An 18,397-nucleotide genomic window follows, 5' to 3' on the forward strand; every position below is an offset into this window, starting at 1 on the left:
AAAGCAAGCAGCCAATAAACTAACATCTTATCTACTCTTCTCCAGTGTAAATAGTCAGGATCAGGCTTTTAATCTTACCAGAGCTTGAGTCAGATTCCTCTACTTGTATGTTGCAGAAATGTGTTGGACATGTTGATAGACCCAACAGATGGTCTTTTAGATCGTGAGCTCCCACAACAAACAATATATGTGATTTCTAAAAATGGTAATTAGTGTGTGTGAGTTTTGGAAAGACTGTAGTTATGTTCATAATATAGTAGGATTATTTTGATGTTATGAAATTAATTAATTTTTTCAAGTTAATATCTTATTGTCAATATATTTTTTTAAAATATTTTTCTTGCAACTATTTATTTTAGTTGGAAATGAGAATACTTTTGTCTTAAAACTTTAATAAAGATAAAATTGTAATAAAATTTAAAATACCTTCGTATTCTTTGATGGAAATAATAATCTGATTACTCTTATATGTTTTACCACATTATTATTGATAATATTGAAATATTTTATTATCGAAGTAATATCAATAATAAAAAATAAATTACTAAATACTCTTAAAAATATAAACTAACAAAATATCTATGTTGGAAAGGACAAAATTCTAGTAGTGTGAATCCAAGTTGTTGAATTGCATATTATATCATATATAAAAAATTTAATTGTTTGTATCATACATTATATTATAGAATATACATTTTTAAAAATAATAATAAAAATATTAATAAATTAATAAATAATTATAAATACCACGTCATTATCTTATAAAAACTTATAAACATCCTCTAAAAGTTTAAAATTTTCTCAAATGTACCTCCACCATGTTATCACTTCTCCTAAAAGGTGTATCAATTCATATTGATATTATATATAGTATTATACAATACACTCAACATATCATATCAATTTGATACACCTTAGAATACAAATTATTTTTCAATTATATCATATCGTCTTGTATTATAAGATATGCATCATACTAATAACTATTGTGTGAACTTGCCATAGTTTGAATGCATGGTTGAAGAGCATCAGGTTTGTTTATCAAGTCTTGGTAGCCATCCACTTCATGTGAAATCCACTCAAGGCTAAACGTTGCCCAACTATAGCCAAATCAAATGACCATCCCTCGCCTACATCCTACAAATGTAACAAAACGCAACATACCCAATAAGAAAAATGAAAATTCAAATCATGGGTTTATACACACATTAAATACATCACTTAGTTTGTGCATCACCAAGTCAACCATGCGATATCCATGGATTCCTACATAATTGACATCTACATGACTGAGTTTATTCATTCATTAAATAAGTATGAAATAATAAAAAAATACATAAATTCAAACCTTATGGATCGGTATAACTTTAGTTTTTGTCTCCGGAGTGTTGTAGTTTCGATGCAATACCAATTTCCCCTGAAAAGAAATATAATTAGCCAATTAGTTAATAAGTAGATTCTCTTCAAGGGTGATACAAATTCCATTTATTCCTTTCGAAGAAATTATACCAGGAGAGAAAAATTAATCCATTCATACTGGATTCACAACATGATATAAGAGTTGAGTAAGCTCATTTTCAATGATAAACCAAATACCTTAAAGGTTGAACTTAACTTTGATATATCTAGTGAGGACAAATATAGTTAGGGTTGTGTTATCATTCACTAGTATGTAAAATATTGATATTGTTTAATAAAATGATAAGGATAATACGATATTGATACTAATATATATAGAAATCTTAAAAGAATATACTAAACTTTATTTATTTATCAATTGAATTGATCTAAATTACAAGAAATCATTCTTTTATATAGGTTTATTTTTCTTAACTATATTAAAGAAACTTATCAAACTAAAGATGGTAGTTTAACTAAAATTGAAAATATTAATTAATTTCAAATTCTAGTAATTTTAAACTTGAGTAAATAAGTTTAATTAAATTAAATAAAGTTTTCCTAAAAACACAAAAACTATTAAAAACTATTTTAAGAAAATTAAAATAGGACTTTTAAAACTATTAGAAAAAATAATATTAATGAAATACTTAGTTAACTTAATTGGACTAAAAAACTTGATTTAAACCAAACTTTACTTAATTAGGAATCCTCATTCTACATGCAAAAGGCTTCAAACATGACCTCACATCTTCATGCCTACCCCATGTCATCATGCCATATCACCAAACAAATTGACACGTCATGTGCCACATTATCCTTGAATGTTTTGTCATGCAACATCATCATGCTTCTCATGGGTTGCATGATGACAAGTTGCTTTCTTCTGTCTTAGCTCAATTTGCTCTTTATTTCACATTTCCTACCCAACCACCATCTTGTCTTCCTTTTCGAATTTCTACACATTTTGCATCTTTTTCCCTTTATGGCTTCACCTAGCTTTCTTGCCACGATTTGAAGTCCTTAGTCCTCATAAACTAGTACGACGTTTAGGCATCCAATCTGAATAATATTCAACCTATTAGGTGTAATGAACTATAATTTCTTAAAGCTCTAGACTTCTTTAAATTGTCTAATGTATCTATCTCTTCTGTTCTAGAGAAGGAAGCATTGTAAACATTGCAATATTTGGTGTCCAGAATTTGATATCATGTAAAGAAATCACTTCACCCAACTAAAGCTAACAGATAAGTCCCCTAACATGTCTCATCATCACTACTTAAAAATGATTAAAGATGGTTTTAAACTATCCTTAATAAATCAAGCATGTCTTTAATAAAGTTGAAAGTCTTCTATGAAAGTCTCTTTAAATGTCATAAGACATTTAAAACCGTCTTCTTTTGATATTTTGATAATAGAACTAATATTATAAATGCCTTAGTTCTATAAAATGTTGACATAAATGAAAGTTTGAAAGATAGTTCTTTGACTATAAGATAGAAGACATTTTTTTAATAAAACTGTCTACAAAAGGTGATTAATGACAATTTTAATCTCTTTTCAAAACGCGTCATTGTTTGATTTTGTAGTTGTTCATGCATGTAATGTGGTTCAATCCCAAATATAGGTGAAGCAAATTGGCAACAAATATGAATAAATGTATGAGGAAAGTCTAACTTAGAACCTGACTTTACTATGTTAGCTAGGGAACCATTACATCTAAATGCTTAGGCTATGAGATCATTGTTTAACATTAGTTACATGTAATGTGGAATGTGGGATACAAATGAAAGAGATCAAAACAATCCAAATACAATTGCAAACACAAAACTTTATAAGCAATGTTATACGTAAACACTTTTGAGTATATACATGATGTGTTATTATATAATAGAGTGTTATTTTATTTTTAATTTAAAATTACATAATATATTAATTGTATACCTATTTTTATATTTAAAATGAGTATGTATAGTTTTATCGATTCTTTATTTTTTCAAAGAAAAAAAAAAACAAAACAGTATGTTGTGTAGTTTGTCTTGTTTATAAAACTCAAAAGCCCTCTACTCATCAAATGTTAACTTAATCCCTAATGAGTCACATAAATATAAGATCTACATTCTCACTCCAACAATAATTCTTACATAATAATGTAAAGCCCTCTAACATTAAGTTCCTGATTTAATCACTCACAGATTGATAAAATTTCTACCCTATCATAGTCACATGGGAATAATTCTAACTGAATGTTGACTTACAATTAAACTTCACTAGACATTATACTTCCCAAAGAAACTTGCATTGCATACTATACTGCAAGATATAAACTCATACTTACCTTTGAAAATTTGAATGATATTGTGACTGACTTTGCGTGATCGAACCCTTCAGCCATGGCTATCAGACCAGATATGTACGGATTCTTCAAATTATATTCCTCAAGGGAATCGGTTGGTGGAAGTGAAAATTGAATATCCACTATATCAAAACGTAAACAGTCATCACTTCTCAGTACTAGAGGATACATCCCACTGAATTCGAAGATTTTAAGTTTTGGTGCAGATATCACAAGGGTTTTATTGTTAGAAGTACAATCTGCAATATTTGAAACAGTCAACTTAGCCAGCTCTGGAGCACAAATGTTGTAACTGTCCAAGGGGATCTGACAATTGATTAATATTAGGTTCTTGAGATTCAAACAACTCGAGAAGAGATCATGATTGGGATTTACATTATATAACCATACTCCAACGAGCTGTAAAGTTGTTAAAGATTCAAAATCAAAAGGATTTGGCATAATTGGACCAACTATGAGTGTCTTCAAAGTTTTACACTCGTAAAACCGTGGAGAGAAAGTGGATACATCTGTGTCAAGTACTTCAACATTGTATTTCTTGGCATAATTGAAAATTCTGCTGACAAGGGATTTGTCTTTTCTCCCGCTGCAATTATACGTAAGGCTATGGAGACGAAAAGGCTTCCGACGCCGTAACACACACCGGATATATTTTGCATAATCTCTCCACTTATTGAAGGTTTTGTCGTCAAATTTAATACTTTCGATTTCAGTCCAATAATGCTCCCACTGCTTAGACAACACGCAAGTTTTTACCGCCGATCTTGTGTCCATCAAAGAGAGGATGCGGCGGATGATATCATCAGGCAAATTACTAAGCCTGTCAACATCCTTTTCATGGCTGTCAATCTTCTTTGTTTTGTGCATACTGATCTGAACTTCATGGGTTGTAGGATTTCGCTTACGGAAATCGTATTTTGTTGCTTGAAGACGGCGGTTTTGAACTTTTGTCATGCTGTATTTTCTTCTTTGTTTGCCCTAGAGAGCCCTAGAGTTTTCAAATCAAACCTGAGATCCATTGTCTATTTTAATTATAATATATATATATTCTAAGTAAAAATGAGTATTATTGGCGTTTAATATAATTCGTGCATTAAATACAATGTTTTGAATTATTATACCCAAAAATTATTAAACACGTATTAAATATGCATTTTTGTTATTTTAAACATTTTTTTCGTTTTTTATGAATTTTTAAAATACTAAAATATCTTTTATATTTTTAATTAATTATTATAAGATCATAATTTTATAAAACAAAAAACTGAATTTTTTGGCATCCGAATTTCTAACACATATTTTACATTTTCAATAGTACTATAAAGGTATTATATGAAAATCTTTTACATGTTTAATTTTCTTAACTCAAGTATAAATAAATCATAATATTTTAGTAATGATTTGATAAAATGTTCATGAAATGATAATTTAAATTTTTTTTAATATTCAATTAGATACTTTATATTTGATAAAAAATTTATAAAATGATTTTTTTGTGATAATTGAATTGCAATTATATATCATGTTATATTAGATTTAATAGTTAATAAGATATTTTATATTTGCCCTGTTATATTGATTTTAACTAGAAGATATATGAAAAGTGTTAAAGATATTGTTGTATTTTTATAAATATATTATTAATAATATATTATATTAAACTCATATATACATATTTCATATCTTTTTCATATTTGAACTTTATGACCTTTTTCTTTTTATAAATATGTTTTTTATTATTTATCGTATTATATTTGTATAATTCCTTTACCCTTTTGTTTGTTTTCATATTTACTAATTATGGTATATATAAAAGAATAAGTTTATATTATTTCCTATTTCGTTCTCTTACTGTTTTTGTAGGTCGAATTTTGTTTAGCGGATGGTCTTCTGTTTAAAGACCACACCCTCATCCTCTGTCATTCCGAGTTTTCTCGCGAATTGTGTTCAATATTTGTGAAAAAAACTAAGAATTTGGGTTTAAGTCAAGGTAAAATTTCCCATTAAAAAGAAAATTTGTTTAATGATTTTGTAAAGATATCTTAACAACTGCTAAATTATCTTGAGATTGACTTTTGGCAAATCTGCTGATAGGTAAGCTCTCAATAAGGGCAAAATATGAGCTAAGGTGAACTGTATTTGATGTCAATATGGTGCATTCAAGGTAAAGACCAAGCTTTTAGGAAGTTAGTTGTTTCTTTTATGTTCATTTATGGCTCGTTGTTAGGAGATTTTCTAAGTTTATTTGTTTAACATTTGATGTACTTAAAGATATACATTGAATCAGGATAACATCAAATATTTTTCGGTCTCAAAATTCTTGTCTTTTTTACTAAAAATTCTTCTGTTGTATTTTTGTTTGTGTGATGTTTTAGTGCAATAGAGCAACAAATTGTTACCAGAGCAACTGTAATGAGGGAATTGTGAGTTAAGCGACTCCACAAACACAAATCAAAGCATAACTACTAAACCAAAATCACAACAATGATCATGTAATAAAAAACAAATACAAACTTCTCGTTTATTATGCCACCAATATTTTATGATGGTAATTATCGAGTATGAGTAGTCAGAATAACCATTCATTTTATTGCATTAGACCTCTGGGAGTTAGTAAAGGAAGATTATATTCTTCCTCCATTTTCTACAAATCCTACAATGGTTCACCTCAAGAACCACGAGGAAAGAAAAACCAGGAAGCCCAACCTAAGACCTACATATTCCTTGTCATGTCAAATATAATATTTACTAGTATCATGAACCTAGAGTTTATAAAAGACATCCGAAACTATTTTAAAAAGGAAACCAAGGTAATGAAAGAACCAAAAATATGCAAATGCTTGATGATTACTCTGACAGGTTATGAATTATAGCAAACAAAGTGAGGTTACTTGGTACAGACTTCTCTTGTGAATGAATTGTGTAAAAAATTATTGTAACTTTACCTGAGAATTATGAGTATAAAATCTTTTCATTAGAAGAGTCAAAGGATATATCAAGTATATCCTTGGCAGAGTTGAGGGTGTTTTTAAAGAAACAAAGACAAAAACAGCAACAAAATGAATAATAACAAGCCTAGTAATAATAACGACATAACAGAAGCAAGGATGGAACTTATCTACCGTGTCCACACAATCAATATTTTAAAAATCGGATCAGATTAATCGATTTAACTAGTTGAATTGAGAACTAGTTTCAAGTCTAGTTTGACTAATATTAAAAAACAGTTTATTTATTAATTTAATCAAACCCGATTAAAACAAATAAACTGATCAAAACCGATAGAACTGGGTTTGACCAAAATTTAGGGTATTTTTTGAAAATTTATTTATTTTTGAGTAATTTGATTATTTTTATTAGATTAAATGAATTTTTAAATGTTTATAAGGAAAAATAAGTTCAAAAATAAAATAAAATAAAAAAGAGGAAAAAGAAGCATTTCATATCCATTGAAATATCTTCTATAAGCAATAACTTGCAAAACTATGTATTTTTTTATATCATAAGATTGAAACATTTTTTAATTTTAATTGTTTCATTAAAATCAAATAAATAATTAATATTTCTTAAAAAAGATATATTCTAATTCTTATAAATATCGATATTCTGATTGATTTTATTTTTTACAATTTTTTAAGTAAAATCTATTCATTATAATTTGATAATAAGTTGAGTCAGTCAGTTTCCAATCAAATCATAAACTAGTGAGACAATCAATTTGATTATCAACCTGATTTAAAAAATATTGCACATAACAAGAAGAATAATCACCTACAAAGGAAGTGCCAGTGTAGGCTAGACGTCAAGTGTAGGAAATGCTGTTAGATTAAGCACATTGAGAGAATCTACAAATCGAAGGGTATAGAAGGGAAACAAATGTTCTCGCAAAACTATATTATGTTTTGCAGCAAACATTACCAAAAAAAAAAAATCTTTAGTGAGAAAAAAATTAATGACAAAATAAATATATCACCATTATAAATAATATTTTTATAACTTTAATAACCAATTATTTATATCTTCATTAAAAATAAACAAAGTTATACTTTCAAGTTTCAACAATGAATTTTTAAATTTCTTGTTTAAAAACTTACAAGCCCGTTGTTATTGGTGTATGAGTATATACAAAACTAGGAGGGGATATGAACTCGAGTAGTGATCTAAACATCCCTAATTTGAGTGTGACTTAGTTTTAAAAACTTCTTATTTAAATTTGGCTCAAATTTAAACTAAACAAATTTAAACTTTATCAAACCAAACTGAATCAGTTTCTGAGACTAAACCAATTTTGTTTGAATCCAATCCTAAAAAAAATTATCTAAACAAAAAAACTAGACCAAATATTTTTATCAAAATTAAATAATATTTAATAGAAAATAAAATTTAATACTTAAACTTTTCGAGTTGATTTCAAAAATAAATAAAATAGTTGTTCGCTTCAATAATTTAATACATTCCATCTTTTTTAACTGACATTTTTGAAACAAAGTCCCTAACCTCTAGAACTCATCAAATGTTGGCTTCCTCTGTTGATGAGTTCAACGATGAAAATCGTCTCCTCTTTTATGCTCAAAATCACAGTGAAACCTCTAAAACTATTGAAGAATAAGTCTTGTTGAAAAAGTCAGTTTGTCCTATTCTTTAGGGATAGTTTACGTTGCATTTATGTAGGCTTTAGTTGATGACTTTAGTTGCATTTTTTCTAGAATTTTGTTGTTGTAATGCCTATATATAAAGGCTCTTGATTTATGAATAAAAGTGTAGTAGATCTTCAGTTTTAGTCTCTCCTTATTTTTTCTGCAACAGTGGTATTAGAGCCACAAGTGAGAGTTCTTGAGAGCCTAAAAAAAAAAAAACTATGAGTTAAAGCATAGAAAGGAAATATGCCAACAACTTTAGTATTTTCCTGTAAAAGCAGAGAGTTTGTAGCAACTTCATTAATTTTTTTTTTTTTGCGACAACAGTAAACAAGCATAGTTGCAGTAGATTTCAGAAATAGAAGAGTTTAGCCAGAATTAGTGATTTAAGTTCCAAGTGAACAATGGCAATAGATAACTTTGTGCAGCCAATAATACCACGTTTTGATGGTCATTATGATCATTGAAGCATGTTGATGGAGAATTTCTTAAGATCTAAGGAGTATTGGCAGGTAGTTGAAACTAGAGTAGCAGAATAAAGAGAAGGAGCAGTGTTGACAGATTACTTCAAGTAGAGACTTATTGCCTTAGTTAGCCTTTTCTTATGACCTTAAATTTCTTGGTGGTAAATACTTATTTGGCCTTACATTAATCGGTAAGTTCTAGCAATACTATCATAACACATCCATCAATAGGGACCCCTTCATATCAAACCTAAAAAAACATGACAACTGTTAGATCAATATTTTTTAATGTCAAATACAACTACTTAGACTTTTTTGCTTCATTCATATAGTTATATTGCGCTAATTAGTTGCTTAGACTTTTTTACTTCATTCTGAAAAACATGACAACTGTTGCATCATTAATATTTCATATTCATATTATCATTGTTAGTCAAAACAGGTCCAATACATGCATTCATTTATAAAGGTTTTATTTAATTACTTATCATGACAACTTTTTGCTTCATAGGTTTGAGTTATTTATCATAGGATCATTAAAAGTTAATTTTTTGTGTATTATATATATTTGCAGTTTATTAAGGCATGGCTAAAAGAGATAAGAGTTGGATGAATCTTCCTAGATATAGTGATAAATATATGAATGGGGTAAATGATTTTCTTGACAAGGCATTTTTCTTGGCAGCTCATGGGAATGTAATTTTATGCCTATGCAAGAAGTGTCATTTATGTTATTGGTATTGTAGAAACACAGTGTATGAGCATTTGATTATTGATGGAATAACTCCAGGATACAATGATTGGTATTTTCATGGTGAAGTACTAGATTCTAGTATGAATATAGATGACATGAGCCAATCTGACAAAAGGGATATGGGTGATGATATAGATGGACTGTTGCATGACACTTTTAGAGGTGTAATCAATGAAGATATTCCATGTAACCAAGAATTTAGAGAGGGTCAAACAGATGAGGCTAAGAAATTCTTTAAATTATTGGAGGAAGGGAAAGAAGAGTTATATTCGGGTTGTCAAAATTTTTCAAAGTTATCTTTCACTATTCGCTTATATCTTTTGAAATGCATCCATGGAATTAGTAATGTGGCGATTACTAATATTCTAGAGTTGCTTAGAGAGGCATTTCCCTATGCAAAATTGCCTACATCTTTTAATGTAGCTAAGAAAATGGTGAAAGACTTAGGGCTTGAATATCAGAAGATACATGCATGTCCTAATGATTGCATGCTCTTTTGGGATGAGAATGAGACATTAAGCTCATGTAAGGTATGTGGTGCATCTAGATGGAAATCTAATGGAAATGTTGTAGGGAATAGTCAGGAAAGGTTATCTAAAAAAGGGTGTCAAATCCCTAAGAAAGTTTTTAGATATTTTCCATTGATTCTTAGGCTTCAACGGTTGTTTTTATGTAAAAAAATTGTTGATTGCATGACATGGCATGAAAAATATTGTACTAAAGATGGAAATTTAAGGCATCTAGTTGATGGTGAAGCTTGGAAGAAATTTAATTCATTGTATCCTCATTTCGCACAAGACCTTAGAAATGAATATTTATTGAGATGTCATTTGCTAATTTGAGATTTTTATGCAGAAAATAGCTAACATCAATATTGAAAATCACAAAAAACAACATGATATGCACACTACTGGTCTAAAAAGTTTTGCCAGTATCTACCATAATTTGATAAGTTTTGTAAAATTTGTTATTAATTCACTTGAATTTGAGTTTTAATGTGTTGCTTGTAACTTGTTTTTGTTATTACATCTTAGCAAAATTCGAAGGAGAACAAAGAATCTCCTACCAAAGTTGAAATGTATCTAGCTACTCGGAAAAAAAAAGAAGGACGTGTATATCAAGACGATAATAGTACTTGAGAAAAAATAGTATGTTTAGCATAAAACAAAATTGTTAGAGCAACCTTTTTTTTTTTTTTTATTTACAAACATAAGTTATTATAACACTTGCAATTTAACTTTTTATGGTTTATAAGCTCGAATTGAAGAGTTGTAATCTCGAGGAGAAAGTGGTGAAATGTTGGAAGAAGTTACAACTGAATTGGGGCAAAAACGACCTGGTCGTGTGTTATTAATGGGTAACGTTGTTACACCAATTGACTTGAGAGGAAAATGACCATCAAAGGATAACTATAAACTTCCAGAGGAGTGCATTGAATCCATAAAATCAACATTGGAAAAAAAAGTAAAGGAGAAGTTAGAAGTAGAGAGGGCAATAATTGCCCAAATGAAAGAAGAATTAGAAGTTGAGAAGGAAAAAATGACTAAAGAAATTACTGAAATGAAAGAAAAGATGGAAGCTGAAAGTGCAACAATGGCACAACAGATCTTGTTAGTGCTTGTGAATCAAATAGCACAAGTTAACCCAACTATGAATGTGGATGCACTTGGTTCATTGATTACAGGACTTAATTCACTTCAAGGTGGTTCAACTATACAAAACAACAAAAGGTAAAAATGTTATTTTCTTTAAAAGTTAATATCATTTATTTTATAAAATAATTATGATAAACTTGTTTGACAATTATTTAGACACTTTAATATAAAATTTTTTCCAACTGCAATTTAACTTGTTTTTACTAATGGGAAGTTGTAATGTAATTGTTTTTTCTTCAATTTTGTTGGTTGTTGTAGTGGAATTTGACCATAGTGGATCATATTTACAAGCTTTTAGTTTAGATATAAGATGGGTTATAGATTTTGTGATATGTGAGCATATAATAGTTTATTAATTTATATTCTAATATTTGGTTAAATAATAATTTAATTGTTTTTTTTTTTTTTTTTTGTTTAAGGATGGTGATTGATGATGCTGGAAAAAGAGTAAACATTTTATGATTATGGAGGAGACTTGTGATTTAGGCTTCTTTTGAGGACGTCTTTTATCTAAGGACATAAATTCTCTTTATTAATTATGATGAGATATGTTAAATGTGTTTATGTTAAGTACTTATTATAAAAATTTGAATTTCTTGACTTTGAATTAAAAATTCTTTTGTTACAATACATGATTTTGTGTTATATCCTTCTATTTCTTATTTGATTACTTAGTTTATTATCTTTAGGTCATATATTATTTATTTAAAATAGGGAAAAAGGAAAAATATATATAAAAATACCATTGCATCATGTACACAAACTGTTGTATTAAATACATATAGCTAATGCAACAACAAATATATAACTGTTGTTTAACCATTAAAATTGTTGTCTTTACAATATTACAAATCGTTGCAATAACTAAATAGTCGTTGTTTAAGCATGACACAATCTATCGTCTAAAATATTTGAAACTGTTGCTTAATGGTTTTTAATAATCGTTGCATTAGCTTAATAACCGTTGCTTAAAAATAATATAATCTGTTACTTAAGGTAGCATATAATCGTCACCTAATCTCTCTAATAATTATTGCTTTAGTAAAATAGTCATTGCTAAAAAATAACACAATCTGTTGCTTAAAATAACTTATAGCCATTGTCTAAAGTTCTTTATAATTGTTGCCTTTGGTAACTGAAACTGTTGCATTTGGGATTAAGCAAATTGTTAACTTAAATTACACCAAAACCGTTGCATTTGAATTATTAATGTAGCGGTTATTTTTACTGTTGGCTAAACGGGTATAAATCGTTGCCTTTTACCTAATGCAGCGGAGGCATTTGTGGTGGCTATGATTTCATTGTCTAAAGTCAAAAGTTACGGTTTTATGGGTTTTTAACAACGAAATTTAACTGTTACATTAGACCTTTTATGGTGTAGTGAACCACCTAGCTATGTGAAGCTTGGAAATGAAAATAAGGTATATAAACTTAAAAAGGCATTATATGGGCTAAAACAAGCTTCATGGGCATGGTATAGTCGAATTGATGCTTATTTCTTGAAGGAAGGTTTTAAAAAATGTCCATATAAGCATACACTTTTCATTAAAATGGATGATGGAGGAAAAATGCTTATCGTGTGCTTATAAGTTGATGACCTTATTTTCACTGGAAATGATAGTGTTATGTTTGACAAATTTAAAAAGTCCATGATGGTTGAATTTGATATGTCTGATCTTGGATAATTGCATTATTTTGGATATTGAAGTGGTGCAATTTGTAGCTAGGATTTTTATTTCCCAAAAGAAGTATGTTCAAGAAATCTTAGAAAGGTTTCAGATGAAGAATTGCAACTTTGTGAGTACACCAACTGAGTTTGGATTAAAGCTTTTAAAGGATCCTAAAGGACAAAAGGTGGATAACATTTTTTATAAGCAAATCATGGGAAGTTTGATGTATTTGACTACAACACGACCTGATATAATGCATGTTGTGAGTTTAATTAGCAGGTATATGGAATGCCCAAAGGAGATGTATCTTTCTGTTGCAAAACGAATTCTACGATACTTATAAGATACTGTTGATTATGGGTTGTTTTACAAGAAGGAAAGAAAAATAGAATTATTTGGCTTTATAGATAGTGATTATGTTGGCGATCAAGATGACATAAGAAGCATTTCAGGATATGTTTTTATGGTAGGATCAGGGGTTGTCTCATGGTCTTCAAAGAAACAACCAATTGTCACCCTATCAATAACAGAAGTTGAATTTGTTGCAGCAGCATCAAGTGCATGTCAAGCCATTTGGCTAAGGAAGATTCTTGAAGAACTACAGTTCAAACAATAGGAGGCTACTTTAATTTATTGTGACAGTAGTTCAACAATTAAACTTTGCAGGAACCCTGTTCTGCATGGAAAAAGCAAACACATAGATGTAAACTATCATTTTTTAAGGTATCTCACGAAAGAAAAAGTGATTGATCTTGTTTATTACAAAAGTGAAGACCAGGTTGCTGATATTTTTACCAAGCCCCTCAAGTTGGCTACATTTCAGAAGCTAAGGAAGTTACTTGGTGCTTGCGCACAGGATAATGCTTAGTAAACTAATTGTTTGCTAACATTCAGTTTAAGGGAGGGATTGTTGAAGAATAAGTCTTGTTAAAAAAGTCAGTCTGTCCTATTCTTTAAGGATAGTTTACGTTGCATTTATGTAGGCTTCAGTTGATGACTTTAGTTGCATTTTTCTGGAATTGTGTTGTTGTAATGTCTATATATAGAGACTCTTGATTTATGAATAAAAATGTAGTAGATTTTCAGTTTTAGTCTCTCCTTATTTTTTTTGCAACAAACACTCGTCTTCGAATCGTTAGTGGGTCGAACTGTTTGTCCTTATCATAGCATTGATGATGGTCAACTGAAACTCATCTTCTCTCTGGTGTCTCTCTTATCCTATGTTCCTCTTCAACTTTTTATGATTTTCAATTTTTCAATTTATACTAAAGTTATTTCGTTATTATCAATAGAAGTTATTTTGCTTGAATGGTGTTGCCTCTTCTCCCCGAAAAATAAGTATAATGAAAAAAACTAGAGTGTTTACATCTCAAACTTCCTCAAATTATTGATAGAAAACCAGAGTTTCTTTTTGCTTCCCGGACTGGTGTTGCTTCTCCTATTGTACTTCCATTTTGTGTTTTGCTTGGAAGGGAATGGTTTGTGGCTGCTGGGTTGGCTTCTCCCGGCCTTCAGTTTTTCAGTGTCTATAATCTTTTTTTTTTTTCTTTTTAAGTGTGTTTGTTTTTGTGAGTTGCCTTTCTCTATATTTTTTTGGCTTAGTATTCCATATATTGTGGCTACAGCTTTTGTTTTCTCTTTTTTCTTTTTTCCATCGTTATTAACAACACAATCTTTGATTTGAATCTTATGTGATCATAATGTTTAATGATACGCAATTGTCTTGAATTTACTTGACTTGGGTAATATTATTTCACTAGTTTATTATTTGCATTAATTGCTCAATATTCATTAATATTACAATTTATATTAATTTAATTAATTATGTAATACTTAATTTATACGTATTTATAACGACCCCTCAAAATTTTAGTGGTGTGAATCGCGATAACCAAATCTATATTGCACTGTAGGATTTATCCTTTTAAAAATAATAAAAAAATTGAGAAAATTTAATACCATGCCATCATTTTAAAAAAATCACAACCATCCCCCAAAATTTCAAAAGTTCTCAAGTTAACCCGTAACATATTATCACTTTTTCAAAAAGGTATATTAATTCACATATTAAATTAGAATTCTTTAAAATATATATTTTTTACTTATGTCGTAAAATACATATAGTATATTTAAAATACTAATAAATATAGTGTGAACTCGCCATAGATTTGAATCCATGGTTGAAGAACACTAGCTTCCTTCATCATATCTTGGTAGCCATCCACATCATGTAAAATCCACACGGTTCTAAATGCAGTCCAACTTTAGTCAAATCAATTGACCATCCCTCTCCTCCCTCTCCAACATCCTACAAATGTAACAACGCAACATACCTGATAAGAAAACCTAGACTCCAAATCATGAGTTCATACATACATTAAATACATAACCGAGTTTATACATCACCGAGTCAAACATGCCATGTCTATGGATTCCTACATAATTGACATATACACCACCGAGTTTATTCGTACATTAAATATAAGAATGAAACAATAAAAAATTAAATTGATATGGCAATAGACATCAAACCTCATAGTTCTCTATAACTTTACTTTTTGTCTCCAGAGTCCTATGGCTTCGATGCAACAACAATTTTCCCTGACAAAATATCGGTAGCCTAGTAGTTAATAAGAAAATTTTTTCCAAGGGTGATGCAATTCTATTTATTCCCTTTGAAGAAATTACACCAAGAGTGAAAAATTAAACCATTCATAGTGGATTCACAACAAGACATAAAAGGTTTCTTTTTTTTTTTTTTTGATAAATAATTCAAATTAAGGTTTTACAAATAAGAGTGTTTTGAATTACAAAAACTCACACTCTTTTATATATATATATATATATATTTATTTATTTTTCTTGATTAGATTAGAAAAACTTATTAAACTAGGGTATTAGTATAAGTCGAATTAGGAATATTAATTAAAATCAAATTCTAGAAAAATTAGAGTTTAGATAAATAAAGTTAATTAAATTAAATATAGCTTTCCTAAATATATAAACACTCCTGAAAACTCTTTTAATAAAATTAAAATAGAAGTCTTAAAACAATAGGAAAACAAATATTAATGGAAGACTTAGTTAACTAAATTTGATTAAGGAAAGCTGAATTTAACCAAACTTCACTCAATTAAGAATTTTTATTGCATATGGAAAAGGCTTCTTACAACTCCACATCATCATGCACACCCCATGTCATCATGCCACTTCACTAAAGAAGTTGACACATCATCCTTGGTTGCCACATCATGTCACATCATCATGCTTCTAATGGATAGATTTTCACTTGCTCGTTTCTTCTGTCTTAACCCAATTTGCTCTCTGTTTTAGACTTCCCACCAAACCACCTGCTTCCTCCTTTTCGAATTTCTACGAATTTTGCATCTTTTTCCTTCTTGCCTTAATCTAACTTTCCTTCTATGATTTAGAGTCTTTGGTCTCCCATCAACTAGTAAGACACCTAGGTATCCGATCCAAATGATATTTAACCTATTTGGTGTAATGAACTATAGTTTCTTAAACCCAGACTTCGTTAAATTGTTTAATGTACCTATCTCTTCTCTTCTAGAGAATGTAGCCTTGTAAACATTGCAATGTTGGTGTCCAAAATTTGATATCATGTAAAGAGATCACTTTATTTGTAAAAGACATAGATCAAAACAAATAATGTAGAATGTGGTATACAAATGACATGGATCAAAACAACTGAGATATAATTTCATACACAAATACTTTATTTGTAAAAGATTTGACTTGCAACCTTAAATTTTATACTATGCAAATATTAAAATATTAGAACTTCGGACCTAACTTCGAAACTGTTTTATGACACTAGGTATTCAACCCTCAGTAGTGTAGCTTGTCCTGTTTATAAAGCTCAAAGGCCCTCAACTCATCAAATGCTAACTTAATCCCTAATGAGTCACATAATTATAAGTTCTAAATTCTCACTCCAACGATAGAGTTCTCTACAACACCATATTTGGGATCTGACTCTAATAAATGTGTTAAGAATTACCCTATTTAACCTAATTTTTTACATTTAATGTAAAACCCTTTAACATTAAGTTCCTAATTTAATCACTCATAGATTGATAAATTTCTACTCTGACATAGTCACATCCCAAGAATTCCAAATGAATGTTGTCTTACAATTTAAAGATCACAAGACATTATACTTTCTGAAGAAACTTGCATTGCATACTATACTACAAATAATAAACTCATAGTTACCTTTGAAAAATTGAATGAGATTGTGACTGACTTTGCGTGATTGAACCCTTTAGCCATGGCTAGCAGACCTGATATGTATGGCTTCTTCAAATTATATTGCTCAAGGGAATCAATTGCTGGAAGAAAAAATTTCATATCCACTATATCAAAACTTAAACACTTATCACTTCTTAATACAAGAGGATACCTCCCATTGAAGTAGAAGATTTTAAGTTTTGGTGCAGATATCACAAGGGTTTTACTGCCAGAATTACAATCTAAAATATTTGAAACAGTCAACTTAGCCAGCTCTGGAGCACAAATGTTGAAGCTGTTCAAGGCAAACATCCGACAATTGATTAATAATAGGTTCTTGAGATTTAAACAACTCGAGAAGAGATCATGATTGTGATTTATATTCGATAACCATACTCCAAAGAGTTGCAAATTTGTTAAAGATTCAAACCCAAAAGGATTTGGCAAGTTTCCCATGTTATAATTTGGACCAAATTTGAGGGTCTTCAAAGTCTTACACTCGTAAAACCTTGGACAGAAAGTAGATAGATCTGTTTCAAGTACTTCAACATTGTATTTCTTGGCATAATTGAAAATTCGGCTGACAAGGGATTTGTCCTTTCTCCCGCTGCAATTATACGTAAGCCTACGGAGACGAAAAGGCTTCCGCCGACGTAACACATGCCGGATATATTTTGCATAATCTTTCCAACTATTGAACGGTTTGTCGTCAAATTTAATACTTTCGATTTCGGTCCAATAATGCTTCCACTGCTTCGACAACAGGCAAGTTCTTACTGCTGATCTTGTGTCCATCATAGAGAGGATGCGGCGTATGATATCATCAGGCAAATTACTAAGCCTGTCAACACCCGTTTCGTGGCTGTCAATCTTATTTGTTTTCGGCACATTGATCTGAACTTCATAGGTTGTAGGATTTTGCTTACGGAAATTATATTTTTTGGCTTGAAAACGGCGGTTTCGAACTTTTCCCATGCCGTATTTTCTTCCTTATTTCCCCTTGTGCTTTCGAATCGGATCTGAGATCCATTGTCAATTATTATTATGATGTATATATGAGATAAGAGAAAAAGTTTATATTATATTCCTATTCCGTTCTCTTACTGTTTTAGTAGGTCGAAATTTGTTTAGTTGATAGTTTTCCGTTTGAAGACGCACCCGACACTCTGTCATTCCAACTTTTTTCCGCGTTCTATATTTAAAAAAAAAAAA

At 29.6% G+C, this 18,397-nt stretch overlaps 2 protein-coding genes across 2 annotated transcripts; both read right to left on the bottom strand.

Moving 5' to 3' along the window:
- Nucleotides 1–1,041: 1,041 nt before the first annotated feature.
- On the bottom strand, nt 1,042–4,708 carry LOC123196608 (F-box/LRR-repeat protein At3g26922-like). The gene is made up of 3 exons (XM_044610662.1): nt 3,737–4,708; nt 1,349–1,417; nt 1,042–1,137 (listed from the first exon to the last, which is right to left on the bottom strand). The coding sequence occupies exons 1-3, from the start codon at nt 4,706–4,708 to the stop codon at nt 1,042–1,044; spliced, it is 1,137 nt and encodes a 378-aa protein (XP_044466597.1).
- Nucleotides 4,709–15,137: 10,429 nt separating this feature from the next.
- On the bottom strand, nt 15,138–18,160 carry LOC123196609 (F-box/LRR-repeat protein At1g06630-like). The gene is made up of 4 exons (XM_044610663.1): nt 17,577–18,160; nt 17,171–17,480; nt 15,467–15,535; nt 15,138–15,242 (listed from the first exon to the last, which is right to left on the bottom strand). Exons 1-4 carry the CDS (start codon nt 18,158–18,160, stop codon nt 15,138–15,140), a joined length of 1,068 nt encoding a protein of 355 aa, XP_044466598.1.
- Between the last annotated feature and the right edge of the window lie 237 nt (nt 18,161–18,397).

This window comes from Mangifera indica, chromosome 14 (genome assembly GCF_011075055.1).
Source record: "Mangifera indica cultivar Alphonso chromosome 14, CATAS_Mindica_2.1, whole genome shotgun sequence".
NCBI classification, from domain to species: Eukaryota; Viridiplantae; Streptophyta; class Magnoliopsida; order Sapindales; family Anacardiaceae; genus Mangifera; species Mangifera indica.